Source organism: Macrotis lagotis, chromosome 7 (assembly GCF_037893015.1).
Source record: "Macrotis lagotis isolate mMagLag1 chromosome 7, bilby.v1.9.chrom.fasta, whole genome shotgun sequence".
Classification (NCBI taxonomy): Eukaryota; Metazoa; Chordata; class Mammalia; order Peramelemorphia; family Peramelidae; genus Macrotis; species Macrotis lagotis.
In genome coordinates this window covers 128,438,271-128,461,050 of record NC_133664.1, presented here as the reverse complement: position 1 = coordinate 128,461,050, position 22,780 = coordinate 128,438,271, and the positions used below count along the sequence as shown (strand labels likewise).

At 35.7% G+C, this 22,780-nt stretch overlaps 1 protein-coding gene across 5 annotated transcripts in view; it reads left to right on the top strand.

Annotated features, from left to right (window-relative positions):
* The window catches only part of ASB15 (ankyrin repeat and SOCS box containing 15), a 59,740-nt gene extending 38,527 nt beyond the window's left edge, over nt 1-21,213 (top strand). For 4 of the 5 annotated variants that reach the window (XM_074193800.1, XM_074193801.1, XM_074193799.1 and 1 more), the window contains 5 exons: nt 726-971; nt 1,832-2,003; nt 3,761-4,331; nt 4,957-5,110; nt 10,467-14,165. In XM_074193800.1, coding sequence (XP_074049901.1) covers nt 726-971; nt 1,832-2,003; nt 3,761-4,331; nt 4,957-5,110; nt 10,467-10,639 — 1,316 coding nt within the window. In that variant the 3' untranslated portion in view covers nt 10,640-14,165. Of the gene's footprint in view, nt 1-725; nt 972-1,831; nt 2,004-3,760; nt 4,332-4,956; nt 5,111-10,466 lie in introns of all 5 variants that reach the window. The other variant, XM_074193803.1, reaches the window with a different exon arrangement.
* Nucleotides 21,214-22,780: the final 1,567 nt, after the last annotated feature.

The window sequence follows — 22,780 nt, the reverse complement described above, 5'->3', positions numbered from 1 at the left end:
CTAGGTGGTACAGCAGATAGAATACAGGGCCTTGGCTCAGGAAGTCTTATCTTTCTGATTTCAAATCTGCCCTCAAATACTTACTAGCTATGTAACCCTGTTTGCCCCAGTTTGCTCAACTATAAAATAAACTTGAGAAGGAAATGACAAACCACTCCAGTATTTTGCCAAAAAAATGTCTAACAGGATCACAAAGAGTCAGACAGGACTGAAAACAACTCAACTACAACAAATTTTCTCCCAACGTGTCTCCACTGTTTCAGCAGACAGGGATTTTTAAAGTGCTAGCACATTAATTAAAACTTAACCTTATACTATTATACTATCAGTAGTAATCTTATTCATAATATATTTTGTTTTGCAAAGCAAAACCATAAAATCTTAGCATGAGCTCCATGAGGAAAGGTATATGTTCATGTGGAAATCTTGAAGTGTCCCTTGTGAGTCCTAAAGTCATTGAGCAGTATTGACATGTTCTGTGAAAAGTTTATTTCTCCTTAAGGCTTTGAAGTAAAAGCACAACAGTCACCTTGGATGATTGTTTACAGAATCTAAGAGCTGTAATGGATAGTAGAGGTCACAGAGTCCATTTCAAATCTGATGAATAATCCCTGCTAAAATACCACTATCAAGTGATCCTCTAGCCTTTTCTTCTAATTTAGTTTTTAGAATAAGTATATTAATGATCGGTTAAATTTTATCTCAACTCTTTTTATGTTTTCAAGCTATAAAAAAGGGTTCCTATGACATGGTGTCTCTTCTGATTAAATACAACACTAGCCTCAACGTGCCGTGTATCAAAAGATGGTCAGCAATGCATGAGGCAGCCAAACAGGGCCGCAAGGATATTATTTCTCTGCTTCTAAAGAATGGAGGAAATGTGCACCTGCGGGATGGATTTGGAATTACACCTTTGGGTGTTGCTGCTGAGTATGGTCACTGTGATGTGTTAGAACATCTCATCCATAAAGGTACAAGGAAAGAAACTGGACCGGCAAAAGCTATTTGTTATCAGCACTTAACTGTGCCTTGTAAATAAAAGAAGTTATTACTAGATAAAGGAATGAGTGGAGATTTATCACTTATTATTATGGGATAGTGTAGACTATACCTGGCTAACACTTGGGAGAACATGTATAAGGGTCATAATGAGTAGTCACACATGGTCAGGTTACAGTCTAAATCATTGGAAGGAAAATCAACATTGAGAAATTAGTTATTAGAATAAAGCTAGTAGAAAGGAGTAAGGGGTGGGAAGGGTAGTGGGATTGACAAGCTGACTTCTAAGATTACTTTCTTTTTTTTTAGACTTTTTTCAAGGCAATGGGGTTAAGTGACTTGCCCAAGGCCACACGGCTAGGTAATTATTAAGTGTCTGAGGTTGGATTTGAACCCAGGTACTCCTGACTCCAAGGCCGGTGCTCTATCCACTGTGCCACCTAGCCGCCCCACTAAGATTACTTTCAACACCATAATTGTATCAGATCTTTAAAATATGCTATACAAGGGGCAGCTAGGTGGCACAGTGGATAAAGCACCGGAGTCAGGAGTACCTGGGTTCAAATCTGGTCTCAGACACTTAATAATTACCTAGTTGTGTGGCCTCGGGCAAGCCATTTAACCCCATTTGCCTTGCGAAAACCTAAAAAAAATATGCTATACAGTTACACTTTACTGTCTATAATGTCTATCTTGTTTTGTGCTGGTGGTGGTTTTGTTGTGATAAGGTTAACTTCTACTAAATATGGAAAAATGAAACAGGTAATTTTATGGGGGAAAGAATTTTTGCCAATTTTACACAGACCTCCTTATGAAAAATGTCTCATCCTAGGGGGTGATGTTTTCTCTTTGGCGGATGATGGGGCATCTGTGCTATTTGAGGCAGCAGGAGGAGGTAATCCTGACTGTATTTCTCTTTTGTTGGAATATGGAGGAAGTGGAAATGTGCCTAATAGATCAGGACACCTTCCTATTCATCGAGCTGCCTATGAAGGGCATTACCTGTAAGTAAGTCTCAGAAGACACATTCAGATGTTGGATTGATTCTCTCCTCAAAATCCTCTAATTATTCCACAATTAATGAAAAGCTAAAAGTGCCTTTTCTGAAATTTTTTCTTGTAGGCTTAAAGTTTAAACTTTAAAGATGACTTTATTACTGTACCAAGCTTTGCCACAATGTCTTGCATTAATTATTCAATGTGATAATATTTTAATTGTACATTATTCAACCCACAGTAAAAACTAATCGCTAATAGATAAGGTTAGATTTAAATATTCCATTTTTTAAATAAATTTTAATTATCCCATAGTCTGTACAAATTGGAGTGATTTTATTACTTCATGTACCATTAACCTCTATAAAAAGCAGTAGAAAACCAGTATTACCAATAGTAACCACACACCATATGATGGCTGCTGAATATTTCACAAAGGTTCAAAAGCCAAGTGAGCAAAGTTACTTGGCAATAGATTGCTCACAGTCACATTATATTTCAGAACTTCAAAGAAATATAATTTTGTCAGTGTGGGAACTATCTTTTTTTAAAACAGATTATAAATCCTCCATGCCTCAGCAAATAGTTTTTCTAAGTTACTGTGACTGAAAAATTTATCATCCTATGACCAGTTAGGTGACAGTTTCTCCAAAGTCAGCTAGGCTGATCAAGGACAACTGGCATAGAGTCCATCATAATTGCAACCTTTCTACCTTGGTAGGCCTGCCAGAGTTTATGCTGACAAAACTTCCAAGACTCCAGGGACATGTCTACATCATGTTGAGATTTGAGGGTTAAATTGACAGTGCTGCATAAATGAGAGTAAATGAGGCACTGTTTGCTTTTATTTGGATTTAATCCCAGTGTCCATAAATTCACACATGATAGCTCTGAATTTGATGCCATAAGTAATCAAATTATCTCTAATTATATCATTCGTACATGATCTAGCTGAGCAGTTAAGTGTGAAAAGTTCACAACCATTTATCGCCTGCCCTAGAAACTGTGTGATTAGTGATCATGTTTGAGATGATTGACATTCCAATGGAATAGTAAAGTTGTTCTTTTTATGGTCAAACCACATAAACACAGCTAGAGGATGCATATCCATTATATTATTTTACAGAGCTTTCTCACCTTGTTTATATAACAAAGTAAAATATTCAAGGGTGCTATTCTGTAACTAAACCTGACCTTTTAAAGATTTTTATAATTTTAAAGGATTTTTTTAGTTGCCTCTATGCATAACATTGTTCAGTTTAAAAATTTGGGGAGGGATCCAGACCTGGATTGAGTTGAGGAACTGAGGATTCAAGTTGAGGAATTTCTTCAAGTAAAAATTTTCTTTATTTATATACAAGTCAGTGACTCTCTAATTTGTAATCTTGGAAAGCTGACTAAGCCATAGTGATGTTAAGTGACTTGTTCATGGTCACACAGCCAACTTGTGTAAGAGGCAAGACATGAAACCAAGTCTTCAAAGGCCACTGTCTTCAAAGCCTGTACTATGTTGCTTCTCTTTTAAAAAAAAAGTGCTGATTATTCAAAGGAAACTTTGAAGAGTCTCTAAGGAAACAAGAATCAGAATCAAAAGTAAAGCTTGGACATTTTAGAGCAGGAAGGTAAAAAAAGCTTACATTAATTAGGAAGAGTATATACATAAGATTAAAATATTTTATATCAAAATATATTTGTAAGGAAAAATAAGATTTTATGAGGAAGTTTTTTAAATCTATGTAGCATGGATATTTGACACTATTTTTCAGAGCTTTGAAATACCTCATTCCAGTAACATCCAAAAATGCAATACAGAAAAGTGGGTTAACACCCATTCATTCAGCAGCTGAAGGCCAAAATGTGCAGTGTCTGGAATTACTCATTGAAAATGATTTTGATGTCAATACTCCCCTGGCTGATCACATTTCTGAGAACTATGATGATGGAAGGAAGACTGCACTGTATTTTGCTGTTTCCAACAACGACATCCTCTGTACAGAGGTTCTTTTGGCTGCAGGTGCAGACCCCAACCAAGATCCTTTGAACTGCCTACTTGTGGCAGTGAGAGCTGGCAATCATGAAATTGTCAGATTGCTTCTCTCCCATGGAGCAAATGTCAACTGTTACTTCATGCATGTGAATGACACCAGGTTCCCCAGCGCCATTCAGTATGCTTTGAATGATGAGATGATGCTTAGGCTATTGCTGAATAATGGCTATCAAGTAGAGATGTGCTTTGATTGCATGCATGGGGATATCTTTGGAAATTCCTTTGTGTGGTCTGAGATTGAAGAAGATGTTCTACCAGGATGGACTTCTTGTGTAATAAAAGATAACCCGGTAAGTTGCTTCCCTTTTTTCTTTAAGTTTTGTTTTAGTCTTCTTTTACTTATCAACTTAGCAATATTGCATATGAGAACTTGAAAACGTACATACACACACACACACACACACACACACACACACACACACAAATCAAGAAAACAATAGTTCTGATGGTGTTTCCATTACTTGAATACTCCTATCAGATACCTACAATAATACATAAAATACATGATATAAAGTTCCAAGTTACCTTTTGAATTAGAGTTGAGTTAAATTGAGTGCAGAAGATTTGGAAAATATCTAAGAATGGAGGGGTCTGGTTATTGGATGGAAGACTGATGAAAGGTAGAAGCAAGCATTTTTCTATCAGTTATTACTGAACATGATTATTTCAGACTTAATCATATTTCTCTGAGTTGATAGTTTCAGAAAAAATATTTTCCATTATTTTTATTTTATAATAAAGAAAGGAGATCCTGCAACTATACTCAGAGATGAAAGAATTGATTTCCTGGGACCTTTGTCTTCTGCAAAAGTGTGGGGGGGATATATTTTAATAATTTCATTATAAATAATTTGCTATGATATATTCATATATATGTTGCTTTAAAATTTTTATATATTTTTAAAATTCTTTCAGTTCTGTGAGTTTATTACAGTTCCTTGGATGAAGCATTTGGTGGGTCGAATTATGCGTATTTTAATCGATTATATGGATTATGTCCCTCTATGTGATAAACTGAAGTCTATACTAGAAGTTCAGAGAGAATGGCCAGAAATTCGTCAAATATTAGGTAAAAATAAAAAATTGTGATTAAGTAGAGATTTTACATGTTTTAACTCAATATGGACTTCATACTTTCCTTGATGGCTCATTTTTTGTTTTGCATTTTTATCTGTCTTAAATCATGTTCCCATGTTCTTTTATTGGCTTTTAACACCTCTCAATATAAGAAGTTTCTCTGATATTTTTCCAACTGTCTATTAGATATGAGTGAGAAGTTTCCCCTATAAGACCTTAAATCAAAATGATTTCTTTAGAGCTATGACCCTGAGATTCAAGAGTCTTGACTTCTAATCCTGGCTCTGTTGTTTGCAACTATTGTGACATGAGGCAAGCAATTTGACTTCTCTTGACTTTGGTTTCCTTATCTAAAAGATGAAATAAATTTGGATTACATGATCTTCTAGCTGTAAAGTCTATGAGTCTGTGATATATACAATAATATTATCTGTCCTCTGTCACTACTTTATTTATTGAGATTCTTCCTTACCTTTGAATAAATTGAAAAATAGTTTTTATACAAGCAATAAACTTTTAAGATTATAAGATAAAAACTAGCACATATGGTAACATTGTGATAGTAGGTTGAAAACATGTCCATAAAAGATGTAGTTGTAGTTTTAGGAGAGCAAAGGAGGAGTAGAAGAAAAAGTCCCTCAGTGTGAGATACTTCACAGTAAACTTTAATTATGAAAAATGACATTGAGAAGCATTCTTGTGCCTTAGTTAAATAGAATTTAAGAAAATAACCATAGATTTTTGAAATTTTATATTTTAAAAACAGACAATGGAAATATTTATGGTGCAGGGAAGAAGGTTATATTACATTGTCAGTAATGACCTGTATGCAGGAAGTGGTAGGAAAACCATTAAGGTTGTGGATGACCAAAAAAAAAAAAGAGGTGGCCATCTACCAAGAGTCAAGACTAATACATTGGCAGAACAGGTATTCACAAAATAACAAAAGACCAGATGGTAACCATAAACTCACTGAGCAGACTCCTCTTTGGAGAATTTATGGAAAGATGTGGACAAGAATCACATCAGAGGAGAGGGCATGAATGGGTCAAAATTTGCTCCAGTGGAAGGAATGCTTGGGCTGATGAAATCACAGGTCTGTTGAAATACTGAAGCTTTTTTTTTAATTTGAGACTTTTTAGGTTATAATATTTATTACTTGTTAATTTAAGCTAATAATATATAGTCATATAATGTATAAATAATTGTAATACTATTATACATTAAAATACGTATTCCTTGAATTTCACAAAAAGGATTAAATTGTTCCTAAAAATGAAATAATCTATCATACATCACATAGCTTCTCTGCTTATTGTACTACATTATAAAATATGATCCTATTTCTGAAAGGTGATCCCTTTACCATTTAGAAACCTGAAAATAAAAATCAGAGCTTTAAACTGAATTCAAACTGGCATTAAAACTGGTCGCAAAAATATGAGTTGTTAAAATTTTTGTTGTCATCCCAACCTGTTACAATAATTAAAACTGAATTTGCAAATCTGTATTTTTATTTGAATCTAATTAATCATAAACTTTAGACAAAGGGTGGAAAAAGTCTTAATTGATTTAGATGTCCTTAAAAGGCATTGGATTAACTAGAATAACATTGTACCAGAATGGATTGCTATTATTAGTAACATTATTCTCTGTGGATTGACTATAAAATAACAAACTAGTTCAGAACCTAGAAATTCAAACATCTAACAGCTTAAGGTGGAAGTTCATTGACGAAGCCTCTGAGTAGGAATCAGTTGGGGGGGGGAGAAGAGTGCTGGCCTCTGCCTCAGTCTCCCCACTTCCCTTTGGCCAGAAGACAAATCATCAAGCATTTATTGCACATTTACTCTTCACCAGGCATTGTGCCAAGCACTGGAACACATAAGTGAAAGCAAAGACAGTTCTTGACCTCAAGGAACTGGCATTCTAATGGAGGAAGATCACATAAAAAAAGGAAGCTGAAGAGAGGAGTAGGAGTGGGAGAATGTGCCCCCTTGGAGACATAAGTGAAAATCTAGAGAATCAGGAGCAGAGCCAGGAGAGGAATAAGGGAGTGAACACAGCTGATCTGGCTACTTTCCTTAAAATGGAGCCTCTGGGAATAGTAAATATAGTCCTCCCAGTCAGAGAAATAGGCTGTAGAAGCCTAAGGTCTTCCAGAATAAAAGGGCTGCCATGCTATCATAGAGAAAATCCAGAGTCAAGAGTAGAACCCAGAGAGAGATGAAGGAGATTGGTGTCCTAGGAATGTCCCCAGAATTGCTGAGGACATTGTCTGCATCAGGAGCAGAAGGAAGACTGGATGAATTGAGGGAAAGCAGCTTCAAGACTCTACAAAGAGACCAAAGACAAATGACACCTTACCCTAAACTTGAGGAAATAATTCTCTGTGTTACTCCTTATCCAAATGTGCTTTTAGTTTGATACCTCTATCCCTGGATTTCTGTGAAAGTATGTGTTTGGGAAGATTATCTAGGGTAAATATCCATGACTAAAGCTAATTAAGTCAGTCTGCCTAATTGATAGCCATTGATAATTAATGGGGGCTAATAATTTATATTGCAGGGGTCAGTAGCAAACTACAGACCAAGGACCAAATCTGACCCACTACCTATCCTATGAGCTACTTTTTACATTTTTACAGGTTTTTCTAAATGTAAAAATAATCCTGAACTTACAGGTGGTACAAAAACAGGCCAATGCATTTGACCTACCAGCAGTGGTTTGGCAATTCCTGTTCTCTTGCATTCACTCCCAAGGTCTTCCTACTCCTGGGCTCTGAGGTAACAAGGAACACTCAAGGTCATGTGAGTTGGAGTTTGGGAATGAAGTTCCAGAGCATTTACTGAGCTCATCTGAACCTCATGTGAGGTAGGCAGGTCATCAGATAATGAAATGTTTAGAAAGGTTAAGTGATTTTACTCAAGGACACCTGGCTATTAACTGGAAGAATTGGGGACAATAATCCAGGACTCCTCACTCCTATTAATATGCTCCTTCCTAGTATAATTTGAACTTTTGGCTAGCTGAGTCCACAATCAACCAATTCCCTCTCTTGAGAAGGTAGAATTAGAGATTTTGTAATAACTTAGAGTTCCAAGAATTTAAAAGTTTAATTAAGTGATATGAATACATTCACCACAAAAGGTTAATGCTAATTTACAATCCAATGTATCAGATCAAAAGATTGTCAATTCAAAAACAGAATCTTAGAATTTGAATTGGAAGGAACCTAAATAACCATCTATTCCAACCTACAGATAAAAGGAATACCAAATATAATATATCTGATAAATGTTTACCCACCTCTGCTTAAAGGCCTCCAAGGATGGAGAACTTCTTCAGTTTTAGCCCATCCTACTTTTGTTAAAAAGTCTAAGTCAGAAAGTTTTCCTCAACATCAAGCCTTAAGGGGTGACTTTTTATAGATTTAATTCTTCAACACCTCTACAAAACCCTACTCTGCTGCCTCATCACAACATGAAATTAGTCCTTGATTCTTATGTCAGTGGAACTTGAGTTTTGGCAGAATCTACTGATATGCTTCCAACTCAAGTTGGAAGATAAGTCTCATCACTAGAGACTTGGTTATCTGATGATAATTTTTTTTCTTTTTTTGGGGCCACACGAACTCAAGAATTTACTAGTAGATATAGGAATTATGAGTTCTGTGGTTCAAGAGCTTTTTCAAGCCAAAACAATCATGGATCCCCGGAGGATTTAAGTCCTTCTTCAGCTTCTCCACAAAAGAACTACTCCATTGCCTCAGCATGGCTTGGAGCTCACACGAGATTCCTGAAGACTATATGCCATCGAAGCTAAGGAGAACTGGAGAGGTGACTAGTTATAGACCTGACTATAAATTATCTAATTTGTTGTCTAAGGACCAACTCAGTTGGTCAGTTCAGAGAGAGTTTTATCACCAAAAGGTTACCAGAAAAGGAACAACTTTCTCAGCTCAGGGAAAGCATTTGCTGAAGTACAAGGTCACTGTAATTTGCCTCAGTGTTTCGTAGGGGCAAAATCTAATTGAATATTGAAGTTTTATCTCAACAACTTGTGAAGACTAGTCGATTACAATTAATGTACCTGGCCACTGGATGTCAGTGTTGTTCCATTTAAATATAAAAAAATGGGTTTATTGGGGAGTCAAGTACAATTACAATATGCTAAAAGTAGAGCTAATGATTCTGTTCAGCCTGGTTATCAGCATTATATATTCAAACCATTAGAAAACAGTGTTTTAATAAAATGCATGTATTTGACTGTTGGCAGGACATTTACAATATCACAAAGGTGATTAGAGAAATCCTTTTGGGATAAAATCACCAACTGTCCAAGATGAGATACTCATATGATTACATTTATTGTAATAAATATATTTTAGAGACTCTACTACACCCGGGATTTAGATGTCAGAAAAAACTCTTAGAGAGGAATCTTTTTCTTACCAAAATGGATCTAAAAAATAAATGAAAGCTATCATTTATATATCAGTTACTATGTATCAGATACTCTTCTAGGTGTTTTACATTTATTATTTCAATTAAGCCTCAATAAAAACCTTGGGGAGAGGGTTGGTGCTATCATTATCCTCATTTTAGATGAGGAAACTGAGGCAAACAGAAGTTACTTGTCCAGGATCACACACTAGTATCTGAAGTCATAGGACTAACTCCAGGACTACCCACTTACCATCTAACTGCCCCTGCATCTGTTCTGCAATTTAAAGTCTTAAGTCACTGAGTGATAAAATGTCTGGCCCAGAGTCATACAACCACTTTGGGTCAGAAATGGGACTTGAGCCCAGATATTCCTGACTCTGATGCCAGCCCTTCTCTATCCACTAGCTGTGCTTGCCTTTATAAAAACACAGAAAATCGAAATGGTAATATATATTGCCATCCGGTGCTTAACTAAAGTAGGTTGATATTGAATTTTTAGAAGAAACTGAAAATGCAACTGGGATATAAATATGATAGAGGCATAAACTTGACACTGATCTTTTATTTGAAATGACACAAAGTTATAACAGTTTCAAAGGTATGATAAACTTGAGGCAGAAATTTTCTGTATACTCAGGAAATGGGTAGGGCAAAGACCACAGGAAGACATGTACAAATGTCATTCTCTAATAGTTTCCAAAAAATGAATAGAAAACCACAGCTAACATTTTGAACATATTCTTCCTTTAGGAATTTATTATAATACTTCATTTAAGATGAACAAGAATTGAGATTTTTATAATAAAGTGTTTGTTCCTAAAATGCATTTCCATATTGTCACAAAAAATATCAATATGGTCTGTTTGATAATACCTTTTTATTTTTTTTCCTTTTTTTAAGAGAATCCCTGCTCATTAAAGCATTTGTGTCGACTACGAATTCGAAGACTTGTGGGACTAAAGAGACTGTGCAAACCAGAATTTATAGAGAGGCTTCCTCTACCAACTATCCTAACAGAATATATCTTGTTTAAAGAGTATGATCTATATGGACAAGAACTGGGGTTATCATGATTCCTAAGGAGTTTCAAAAATCATTCCTTATGAATATGTCATTGGAATTATTCAGCAAACAAGTATATTTAAAATTCTTTAATAATTCTTTGAAATAGAACTTTGTTTTTTTTTTCTTTTAGGAGCATGTCTTTTGTAGTTCAAAATGCATTTTATTTAGACTTTTAAAGTTACTTATATTTCTTACTTTGGCATCTCCTCTAAGGGTCTGACTTATGGTAACATAATTGTCTTTAAGTTGGTCAGTTAGCTAGGCATGGTCACTGACATATTCTCATTCATTTGTTTTCTCTACCAAGGGTTGTTGCTTTGTCTCAGTAGTATTAATTGTAATATGCTCTTTGATAACTTCATTTTAATTAGAATTTTTTCCAAGCCATAATTTCCCTTTGATTTGTGTGTTCTCCAAATTACTGTTTTTAGGATTAACAAAGAAAATTTGTTAAGAAAATATGATTTTTAAATTTCCTCATTTCCTTATAACATAAACTACATATGTTTAGTTTGAAATAAAAGAAATCATGTATTTTATTTTCTATTCTTACTGTAAGGTCATGACAAATGCTGATTAAGCTGCATTGATTTCTATTAATGCAATTCTAAGGGGAAAAACAATCATGAAGTTATTAGCCTGAGACATGGCATTTCAAGCTTTGGGACTAGTTCTAATAGAATTTAGCATTTTCTTGTTTCTTCCTTTAATTGATTTCTGGGGAAATTAACTAAAAGAAATTTCAGATTCCACACATCATTTGAGTTAACTCAATATGTTGTAGACTGACACTAAAGAAGCTGTCTTGACATTCATGGAAGAGAAAAAAAATATTCCCTCCATAGTTGAAGCAATTATTAACATCCAGAATAGATTTGATCTTTCTCCCACCAGACTGAATTTTATTAGTTGGGTTTTTGTTTTCTAGGGAATTCAGTGAGGAAAGGAGGAGTTATTTCTCATATATTAAGTGGGAGACAGGAACAGCTGCATCCACTGATGAAGCTTAGAAGAGGCTAATAGAACCCTGATTCCACAGCCTCATCATGTCAAACTTCTAGAGGCTGACTTTCATAAGGCTGAGATCTCCCATGCTGTTTTGTTCACTATGAGATCTGGATATCATTAAGTAGCTTCTGAACATACTAGTTCTGGTTTTCAGTGTGCTCTCATGAAATGATATCACCTTGTCTGGTTTATAATAAATTCAACCAGCCTCTTGAAACAAAGTCTTCAGAATTCTTCTTCAGACAATGTCAAGAGTCAAATGTGATCATTTTAGTTTTTAGAACTATTTTTAAAAAAGGAATAAAATAATGTAAAGACTATCAGACTGCCTTCTGTGGAGGGGAAGGGAAGCAAGACTGGGGGGGATTGTAAAATTCAAAAAACAATAAAAAAAGAAAAATTTTAAAAGAGATAAAATTACATACACATTATAATATTTTACAGCAGATGTTAGGAAGAAATTTCCTATTGTTTCATTATAGCAGCATATGTTGCATCACTTAGAATAATGGGGATGATATGTAAGGATCAAAAAGAATGGAAACTCCAAGGAAGAAAGCAAATATTTGTGTAAGTGTGCCTTTGCAACTTATGAATGGCTGAGTACAGAAATGTAACACAACTATTATATATCTAGAAGATAGTTGTGTTGCTCTAGCCCTTGGACATAAAGATCATTCTTGTGTTTTTTCCTATGCCATTGAGTTTTCACAAATTGGCATTGAACTTGGAGTCAAGAAGATCTGTTGTTCAAATCTGACTTTCATTACTAGTAAGCTTTTTGCCCCTGGGCATTAAACCATTCTAGGACTCTGTCATAGCCTTTAAAGTGAAGAGTCAGGTTCCTTCTAAGTTCTAATCTATGAACCAAAATTGAATCTTTAGAATTGGAACCTTTCAATATCACAATCTTCTAGGGACAAATTTTCATAATATATTTTTCTTGAACATAACAGATAACTTCCAAGACAAACCTTACCACATAGTAAATTTCCCCCAAATAACTAAATCCAGCAAACATCTATATGATGTAAGGCGCCACGCTAGCTGCTGGAGATATAAAGGTAAAAATGAAACAATTCCTGGCCTCAAGGAATTTGCATTCTCCCAGAGAGAATCCCAATTTATTACAACTATAAACTATTTTCAGGAAGGAAAGTATATTAACAACTGGGAGAATGCCCTTGAAAAAAGCTAGAGATTTCAAAAAGTGAAAAGGGAAATCCATAATAACCTTCTATCCTTGTTATTTCCTGATTGTTAAAATAAAGGAAGAGTGTGTGCTTTATTTTTGATAGCTCAGTACCAGCACTATAAAGAACTCAGTATATAGAATGCCAACTCTGGATTCTGGAAGACTCATTTTCCTGAGTTCATATCTGGCCTTGGTCCCTTACTAACTGTGTGACCCTGAGCAAGTCTGGAGAAGGAAATGGCAAACTACTGCAGTATCTGCCAAGAAAACTCCAAATTGGGTCATAGTCAGATGTGATTTAAAATGACTAAACAATACCTGTATTAGAAGTTATATTTGACTTGTCTTATTGTCTTTCATTATTGACTTTGTTTACATTGATGTAGATATTTTATATATTAGTTATCTTTGCTTCCTTTATTCTTAATTATCTGTTGAACTTCCAAAGCAGTACCATACTTAGGACACACAGGATTTGTGTAGACATAAATAAGATCTCTGTCTATGTATCAGTAACAGACTTGTATGACTCAGGAACTTCTGTGACAGCAGCCAGTATGTGGATAAAGCTCAGCTTTAGAACACTATTAAAAACAATGTCAAAAGTACCAACAGATTCTCACAGTTATCCAAAACTACTTAAGAGATTTTTGGTTGTGTAGAAAAGTAGCAGGGTTGTTATTCCTAGCTTATTAAATCCCATTCCTTTGATTTGATTATCATAACCCTGATCAAAAACAACTCTTGGCCATAAAAGAAGAATTAAACTAGGTAAGGGAAAGGCAAGATCAGAGAAATAAACTTTTATATGCCCTTGATGAATGTAAAAGAAAATGGATTTGGCTGTTTGCTGATAGACTTTGAGTCTAGTAATTTGAGTCCAAGAACAGGGAACTCCCAAGTTATAATCCTGGCTTTGTCATTGACTCCACTCAAGGCTTTGTGCTGGTTACTTGGCTTTTGGGATTGGCATTCCAGTCAGCAGAAGAGACCAGCATCTCCTCTTATACTGGAAATTGGTTTTATTGTGACAATCCCATGCTACCCAATATCATTTAAGATAAAATTCCTTGGAAGAGGGTATGAATGTTGGTGCCAGCATGGATTATATCAGAGGTAAAAAGAATACTAAATGTTTTATGAACTTTGTGGTCCTTTGAGATTGATGGATATAATATAAGTATATAGACCTTGCTATTTGGGACAAAACAGAATCCTGTTTGTGGGACTTATTGTTTGAACTCCATTGAGCAAATGTAAATGAAGATGATATGGAGCACTATTTGAAATGGTAAAGAATCATTATTATTGAATATATTGAATATGTAATTATTTATATCATATCTAGTTATATTACAATATTTATGTCTAGTCATAATATGATAGTTTAAGAAAAAACAAGGCTTGGGGATTTCAATCCGTTTCATTTCTGATTGCTTTTACTTGCTGTGTGACCATGACAGGTCACTTAAGCAGTCTAAGTGTCAACTATAAAATGAAAATAATACTTGAAAAATCTATATCAACAAAGTCATTTTGAGTAAAGTACATTTTATATACAATAAATCATAATGTATGGTGTTTATAGGAACACCACAGATTTAGATCTGGAAGAGATCTTTAATATCATCTAGTCCAACTACCATTTTACAAATGAAGAAACTGAAGTTCAGAAATATGACATAGGATGCACTAAGTAGCAGAACTTGGGATCCAAATCAAATCCAAATTCCTAAGATTCCAAATCTAGTAGGGGAAGAGAGGTTTAAAATAATAATAACAAATAAGCAATGTATAGCTTTCTAAGGCTATAAATTGCTGAGTAGATGCTGAAACATATTGACAGAATTTCCTCTTTAGGCATTCCAACAATAAAAGAAATTGCAAGTCCAGACAAAAACAAATAATATTGATGATGGTTTAGCAGCAATAATAGCTGCTAATGATTATCAAAGAAATGTGTCATAGTGTTGAGCCTGAAGTTAGAAAGTTTGGGTTAAAATCCTGTTTCACACCTTTCCTAATTATGCTGGCAAATCACTTCTCTACTCTGTCTCAGTTCCTTCATCTATAAAATGCAGATAAATGTATCCTCCATTACAGGGATCAAAAGAGGATCAAAGAAATTTGTAAATCACTTTGCAAACCTTAAGGTTTGAAAAACATCACAGATTAACTGTTAGAGTTGGAAGATAACTCAGATTTGACTCCTATATAACTCCCCCAAAAGGTTCAATTAACCTATGCTCAAAGACCTAGGGTGAGGAGGAACTCACTACCTTCTGAGTCTATTACGCTTTTGAATAACTTGATAATCCAAAGTCTTCTTTTCTATGACTCCTCATGTGGCATAAACTTAGGGCCCTTCAAGATCCAGGTCATCCTCCTCTGTATTTTCCCCATCCTATTCTTTCTAAAAGATGATGCCCAGAACGGAACTCTATATTTTGTTGTAGTTCGATTATTTTCAGTCATGCCCTACTCCATTTGGAGTTTTCTTGGTTAAAATACTGGAGGGGTTTGCCATTTCCTTCTCCAGCTCATTTTACAGATGAGAAAATGGAAGCAGGAAAAGTTAAGTGACTTGACCAGTGTTTCACAGCTAGTAAGTCAATAAGATCTGAGGTCTAAGATCACTGAGCACCTGCCATACATATCTCACTCTGGATTCATAAATATTAAGCTTATTATTAATACTAAGACAATATGAGCTATTATTATTATTACTAAAAATTTAATGACAGTCAATGAAGGGTTCTTAGCACTTTCACTAAGGCAAATTGGATAGAATGCTTGATTTAGAACTGGGAAGACTTTATTGTGTAGCCCCTAGGGCAATTGACTTAACTGCTCTTAGCCTCAATTTCCTATAAAATGGGGACTGTAATGGGACTGCCTTCCTGGGAAGATCGGAAAATGCTTTGCAAATCATAAAACACTGTATAAAGGTTAGGTACCACTGCCATCTGAGAAGTAACAAGAGTTGCTTGGACTTTAGAGCAAATTTGTAGATTTGTATACACTTTGGAAGCAACTAAATCTGGCCTTAGTGAACTCACTGACCCCAAAATGAGCCCCAGGCAATCACTACAGTTGTTTACCACCAACTTAAACCTAGTCTTCAGTTTTTGCGGTGTCTATCAAATCAAATATGACCTGAGAAATGGCTGGGGTTAGAGATAGCCTTAAGTAGGCAAAATAGATGGTTTTGCCTGACTGGTATGATTTCAGGCCACAGAAAAATCTTCTTCCTCATCATAGTACCCAACCCAACTATTCCATACAGCCTGAAATTCGTTGAAGAAGAAACAATGCACTCTATTCTACAATTCAAGATGAGGCACTAAATTAAGGGTACAAGGGACCAGGTGCTAAGTCTGTATTCAGACCCCTTTCCTAGAGTAAGCTTTAATAATGGAAGAGGAGGGACACTATGAGGGTATTTATCTAGAATGAGTAAGGCTGGAAATCCAAGACAGAATCCCTGTCTGGGGCTAAACTTAATCCTTCTACTTAGGAATGAATTATGGAATTGCAGGGTTTAAAGAACCATGAAAAGGCATGTATTCCATCATTCTGTCTTTTGGAAAGATTTTACTTAACTCTATGGTGAATTGATTTTTGTGTTCATCCAGGATGGAAGGAAAAATGTCCCTTACTGACATGTGATCCCATGTTTACTTTGCCTGGTAGCCCAACTGAACAATGAAATCAGTTGGCACAGAGAAAAGCAGAGTCCTTCGTTCTTATGTCTGTAACACATGATTTATCCCATTGGATCTGTTGACAACACCATTAAAAGTGGGTTATGACTCATAATTTTCAAGGACAGCTTAGAGCATGCTGTCTCTATCAATTCTGTTGGCCCCTAAATCTAAGTAAATATATCTGGTTCCCCTAGTCTCTTTACATTACTTACATCCGACTTTTCAGTGATTTATTTTTTGGTAATTTGTGACTGATTTTTGCAATTAATTTTCCTAACATAGGTAATTTACAGAGTCACAATGAAGAGCATTTAACATATCTCAATATGAACATAAGCTTTTTTCCCCCCACTAATTTTTCTAAAAATTTTTTCTTAGTCCTTTGATAGCCCAGCTCTGTTTTCCAAGGAGTTAAAGAGGGAAAAGAAGAAGGAGTAGGGAGTAAGGAAAGCATTCTAGAGACTGAAGCCAGGGCCAAAGAGCTGAAGAAATGAACATTCAGAAGAAGTAGCAAAAGAGAAGAAAGGGAACAGAAAAAATCATGAGTAGTATTAGATTGGGGAACAGGACAATTTTGATTTGATTTCCATTACAAAAAATGGAAATGGGAGTTTATATATAAAAAAAAGAAAGGGAAAGGGAAAGAAAGATGGAAAGAGAAGGGAAGGGAAGGGAAAAGTCACAACCCTAAGACATTCTGGCTGTTCCCTAGCATTGTCTTGTCTTACAAAAGGAACAGTAAAGTTTAATAAAAATGGGGGAGGGTGGAATTAGGGTATGCAGCCACTTTTCCTCTACCAACTTCCTCAGATTGACAAAGTTCCTGATCATTAGCATCACTTGTTGACACCTGACAGCAAGAGTTAGGCCTTAATGTTTACCTAGATATGACACAGGGACAATATTGGTTTCTTTATCTCTAAAATTCTTTGCTTTGCTAATGATTTCATCTTTTCAGCCCCTCCCCTACAAAAACATCCAAAATTATCAGACTGTCATCAATTTTTTTTATTCATTATCTTCCCATTGACCCATGATAGTTGTTTTCAGAATTTAAAAACACCATGACTGGGAAGACAGTGGCATCCTAAAGAGAAGAGAACAAATTTTCTGATACTCTACCCATCTAGTCTTCCAAAGACATTATTGATCCAAGTTGTTGGTGAGGAAGACTGCAGATAGCAGTCAATGAGATTGCTACTGAACTAGTTGCTAGAAAGAACTAAACTTTCAACTCTTTCAGTTTAGCCCAGGCAAAACTTCCCTTACAAGTAATCCAGATTATATGCTTACATATTTCTGTTTTTCATGAGTAGAATTACATAATAATGACTACCAAATATATCTCCCAGAGCCTCAGTTTCCTCATCTGCAAAATGGAAATAACACGTGTATAACATTCATGCTCTTCCAGAGCCAAGCTGCTACATTTGACCTTCAGGGTTCTAGGAAATGTCTCTAAGGGGTTATAATATCTCTTTTTAATATCATCATTTCAAGTATCCACTAGCTAAGTTTCCCCATTTTGGGGGGGGGTGAGGGTGACTAGACAACCCCCCATTTAGCCACAACATTATTTAGCATTTACAAAGGGATATTCACAAAGATATAGAACAGCAAATATATAAACATTTTCCTTCACAATAGTTCTGAGGACATCTTCTCCCCAACATCACTGGTCTTTAGAAGAATAGGCTTAAGGGAAGGCTAGGTGGCGCAGTGGATAGAGCACTGGCCCTGGAGTCAGGGGTACCTAAATTCAAATCTGGCCTCAGACACTTAATGATTACCTAGCTGTGTGGCCTTAGGCAAGCCACTTAACCCCATTGCCTTGCAAAAAAAAAAAAACATAAAAAAAAGAATAGGCTTAGGTTCATGCCCATAGTTGCCATCTCTACCAAATGAATCCTTGTTTCAGTTACTACAGGGTTAGGGTCCCAAAGATCACTGCCAAAAGTTGTTCCTTGCTTAAGGAATTGTTTGTTTTAAAGAATGGTTTAGATTCTGACTCAGATTACTGGATCTTGCTCTCCAAACATTCAAAACTTCCAAAGTTGGAGCTTCCACTCCCTTCACCCAGAGTAGAAAAGAACTAAATGAATTGAGGCCTCTTTCTCAGGACTACATGTCTCAGACGGGTAGGAAGCCCTAAGGACTCTCCCTTACAGCAAGATCTCTTACTGGATGCTGTAAGTAAATCAGTGATAGAACCCCTACAGTGACTGCCGCAAACAAAAGAGGGCATAGTTGATGCTGGCAGACTTCTTTGAATGTCTCTGAAACCAATCAAAGAGGTTCCCTTTACCACCTAGTTAGCTGTCTCCTCATGCTCCACAGTCTGTCCAAGGTATTTCCTTACATTTTATCACCATGATTCTCCCTGAAACAAGTTCCCTAGCTTGTTTCCATATGGAAAGGTTTCCTTGGCCTGGCAAACTGATGACATCTATACCTGAGACAGTCATCCATTTACACTTACCCTACTTTATAAGGCTCATTGTGAGCAACATACTTTACATTAAAGCACTCTATATAAAGGACATGGGAATGAAACAAATATTTATTAGACACCTATTCTGTCCCAAGCCTCTTCTCAATACTTTACAGATATTATTTCATTTGGGCCTCACAATAAGCCTGGGAGGTAGGTGCAATTATGATCCACATTTTACAATTGAGAAAACTGAAGCAGATAGGATATAAGTGATTTGTCAGTCCAGGGACACAAAACTAGTTAAGTATCTGAGGTGGATTTGAACTCAGGTCTTCTCTACACCAGGCCCAGCACTCTATCCACTGTGCCATTGTGATAAAGATTTACTTAACTCTTTGGTAATCTTTTTTTTAGTTGATATATCTTATTTTAGCACAACAGGCTTTTTTCCCTGAATCTCATTCCTCTGCTCCTAGAGAGTATGAATGTTCCCCAGAAAAGAAATAAAAAGAAAAACACATCACCTTTATCAACAGAAAGATGTGTATCCCTTAACACTGGGAGTATGGTAGTATTAGCATTATTTACTATAATTGACTGATTTCATTTTCATGTGGAATTTATATTATTTTAGTCATTACCTTTATTGTTGTTTTAGCTGGTTTTTTTGCACTTTGAAAATGAGGAAGTCTGACAAACTGAATAGAGAAATGGTCTTGAATCCAAGAACAGGGTTTAAATCCTAACTTTGACACATTCTGACAGTGTGACCTAGGCAACTAACTCTCCAAGAATTCGAACTGTGAAGGTGTCTGCCCGCTTTGATAAGAGTTCCCTTACCTAGAAGCTATCCCATAGAATGAAATGATAGATTTGGTTCCTATCCCTTTAAATATATCTTCCTCTGTTTCTCTAATTCTTCATATTTGTTATTCCTTATGAAAGAACTCTTCAATTACATTTATAAGACATAATTTGTTCACCCATTGTCCAATTTTTACCAACTTTCCAAAAATAGTGTTATGCAACATCAACACTTAAGAGGGAATTCACATGTCTCTATCTCTGTGCTGTGTGACTGTGTTTTTGCTTGACCCTCCTCATATAGAAATTTCAAAGCCAAGGAGAACTGAAGAAACAGAAGATGAGATAGCTCTCAAGCACCAGGAATAAAGGTCAGGGATAGAGGGAGTAGAGGAAATAAAATGGCCAGCAGAACAGAGAGTTTCTCCATGTGTTCCCCTACCTTCATGTACCTTCCCTGGGTTCATGAGCAATAAACTAGGTAAGGCTAGATTGTTCTGTGGGCAATCCCCACCAGAGACAAGACTGAAAGCAGTGACTTTTGGAAATCCCAGCTCATACTGGATATGAGCTCAGCCATCCTCTATTTTATGAGAAGCCTTAATCTTTGTCTAAAGACCATAGCAGAGAGTGGGAAAGCAAGCAAATTCAAATTGTGCATTTCCTAGAATCCTTGGGTTCCCACCTAGTACTGAGTACTATGCAAACTCCAGTGCTTTGGGAGAGGCTGTGGGGCACATCCAAGTGTCAGATGTTTTACTATAGATATTTTAATTGCTGTTCTATATTTTATTTTTATTATGCATGTATTTTAATTGATTCCATGCCAAAAGTAATTACTGTATATAGTTAAGAATGCTTTATTTCTTCAGGTGGAGAGTCAACTCTACTATGCCAAGGTCATGAAATTAGGCTTCAGGAAACCACAAATTCAAGGTCCCAGGCTTCAGAAAACAGCAATTCTTGGGTGTGCCAGAGGATCCTGAGAGACAATTCTGAATGGGGGAAAAAAATCCCATCTAATGATTCACAGCTCCTAGTGAGGGCTGGCCCATAGAAAGAGATGGAGCTCAGAGAAAGAAGCTCATTCTGATGCAGGGAAAAGATGTAGAGAATTATGAATGTAGCAGAAACAAAATGTGTAATCTGTTAAATTGTAAACTGTTAAATCTTGTTAAATTGGGTGGAGGTCTCCCACTCTTGAGGTGTAAATCAACTACCATTGTTTCAAGGTTCAATGTAAAATTTGTATCCTGATCTCCTCAGGCTTCAACCCTCTACCTAATTCCTGGTCCAGTAAGGGGGAAGGGAATTCACCTTTTTCCCTCTGGATAAGACCTAAAAATCTGGATTGGACCTCAGCTCAGGGCCAGGAGTCTCTAACTCTCTGGGTCAGTCAGCTCTGCTTGACTGTTCTTTTACCTCTCATTCTCTCTCTACCTATCACTTTCTTTTGTGTTTTAACTTCTTTTAATAAATCTTTATTTTTTTTTCCACATCTGAATTCCTGGGTCAGAATCATAATTCTTCACAGGCAGAATCGAACTCAAATCTAGCAGCAACAATCCCATCTCTGAGAACTATAGAAAGCTTGCCAAGGTATCAGCACTTCAAGTGTGAGATGCCCTCTACTAGTTCCTTCCTAATGAATAAAATCAACTTAGTTGCTATCAATGTCACCTCACGTTTAAATGAACATTTTGGTATGTATGATTTCCTTCTGTTAATTCTTTTGGGACAGAAATTTTGGAGGTTAATTTGAAAAGGACTCCCCTATTTTCTCCAAAAAAGAAAAGGAAGAAAGGAAGAAATTTAATTTCTTTTCATGGACTTTATTTTCACTTCTATCACATACTCCTTTCTTTCATCTTATCCTTTTAATATGATCACAAATTATCATAAATAAATTAGCATGGTAAGATTTTTTTAAATTTACTTTATTGGTATAGTTTCTTTTTCTTTAGTGTATGTTCCAGCTGGCTAACTAGAAAATTTATACTTTGAAGGAATGGTGACAAAAAATATATATTTTTGCCTTGATGGTGCATTCTAGCATATCTATTTACTTGGATTCATTTTTTTTCCACCAGAAAAGTAGCCTGAAAGCAATATCAGATGTAGGAATGAGTTTCTTAACTGGCACGTTTTTAGAGATGTAAAACCAGCATTTTTATTATCAGACAAAAATAAACACCATCAGTCTAAGAAAATGATAGAACTATTCCTGAGATTCATCCCTTTCCCTTCGGTCTCTGGGGGAAACTACAAACTATGGATTAATGAGAATAGTAAGGTTCCTTGGGTTTTTATTTTCATTCCTTAAACAAAAATTCCTACCTCCAAAACTCATAGTAGCCTTAGACAGTATTGGAAATGGGGAAAGAAAATATGTTGTGTCAGAAGGTAGTGCATATATACATACATATATATATATATATATTAAAGTCAACACAGAAGAAAACAGTGTATTTGGACTAATTCACACACACACACCCTCAGAAGTCCTGCCTACTTTTTTCCCTTAGTGTCACATCAGCTCATGGAAGGGTTTGTGAAATAAGTTTCCATGTATATGTAGAGTTTTTAGAGGAAAAATGGTACAATGGATTAAACACTGGTTTGGGGTTTGAAATACCTGGGGATTGAATCTTGCCTCAGATATAGTCTGAATGACTCTGGGCAAGTCACTTCTCTCTCTAGGCTTCCGTTCCCTCAACTATATAATGAGTGTTTAATCTAAAGGTTTTTGAGATTTAATCCTAAATATATATTCATTTGATCTTGAGATCTAGTGCAACCCTATGGATGTCAATGTCCTGTCATCATCCTCTACCCAAAATATTACTGTATATCAATTCTTACAGATCCAGGAAATCCATATTCCTGAATACATTGGGACAGTACTGTTGTGGTTGCCTTTGAATTTTCTCCAATGGAAAATTGAGAAGTCATAAGAAAACCACTTTCATTGTTTAACAATAAATCCTGAGTTCACAAGAAC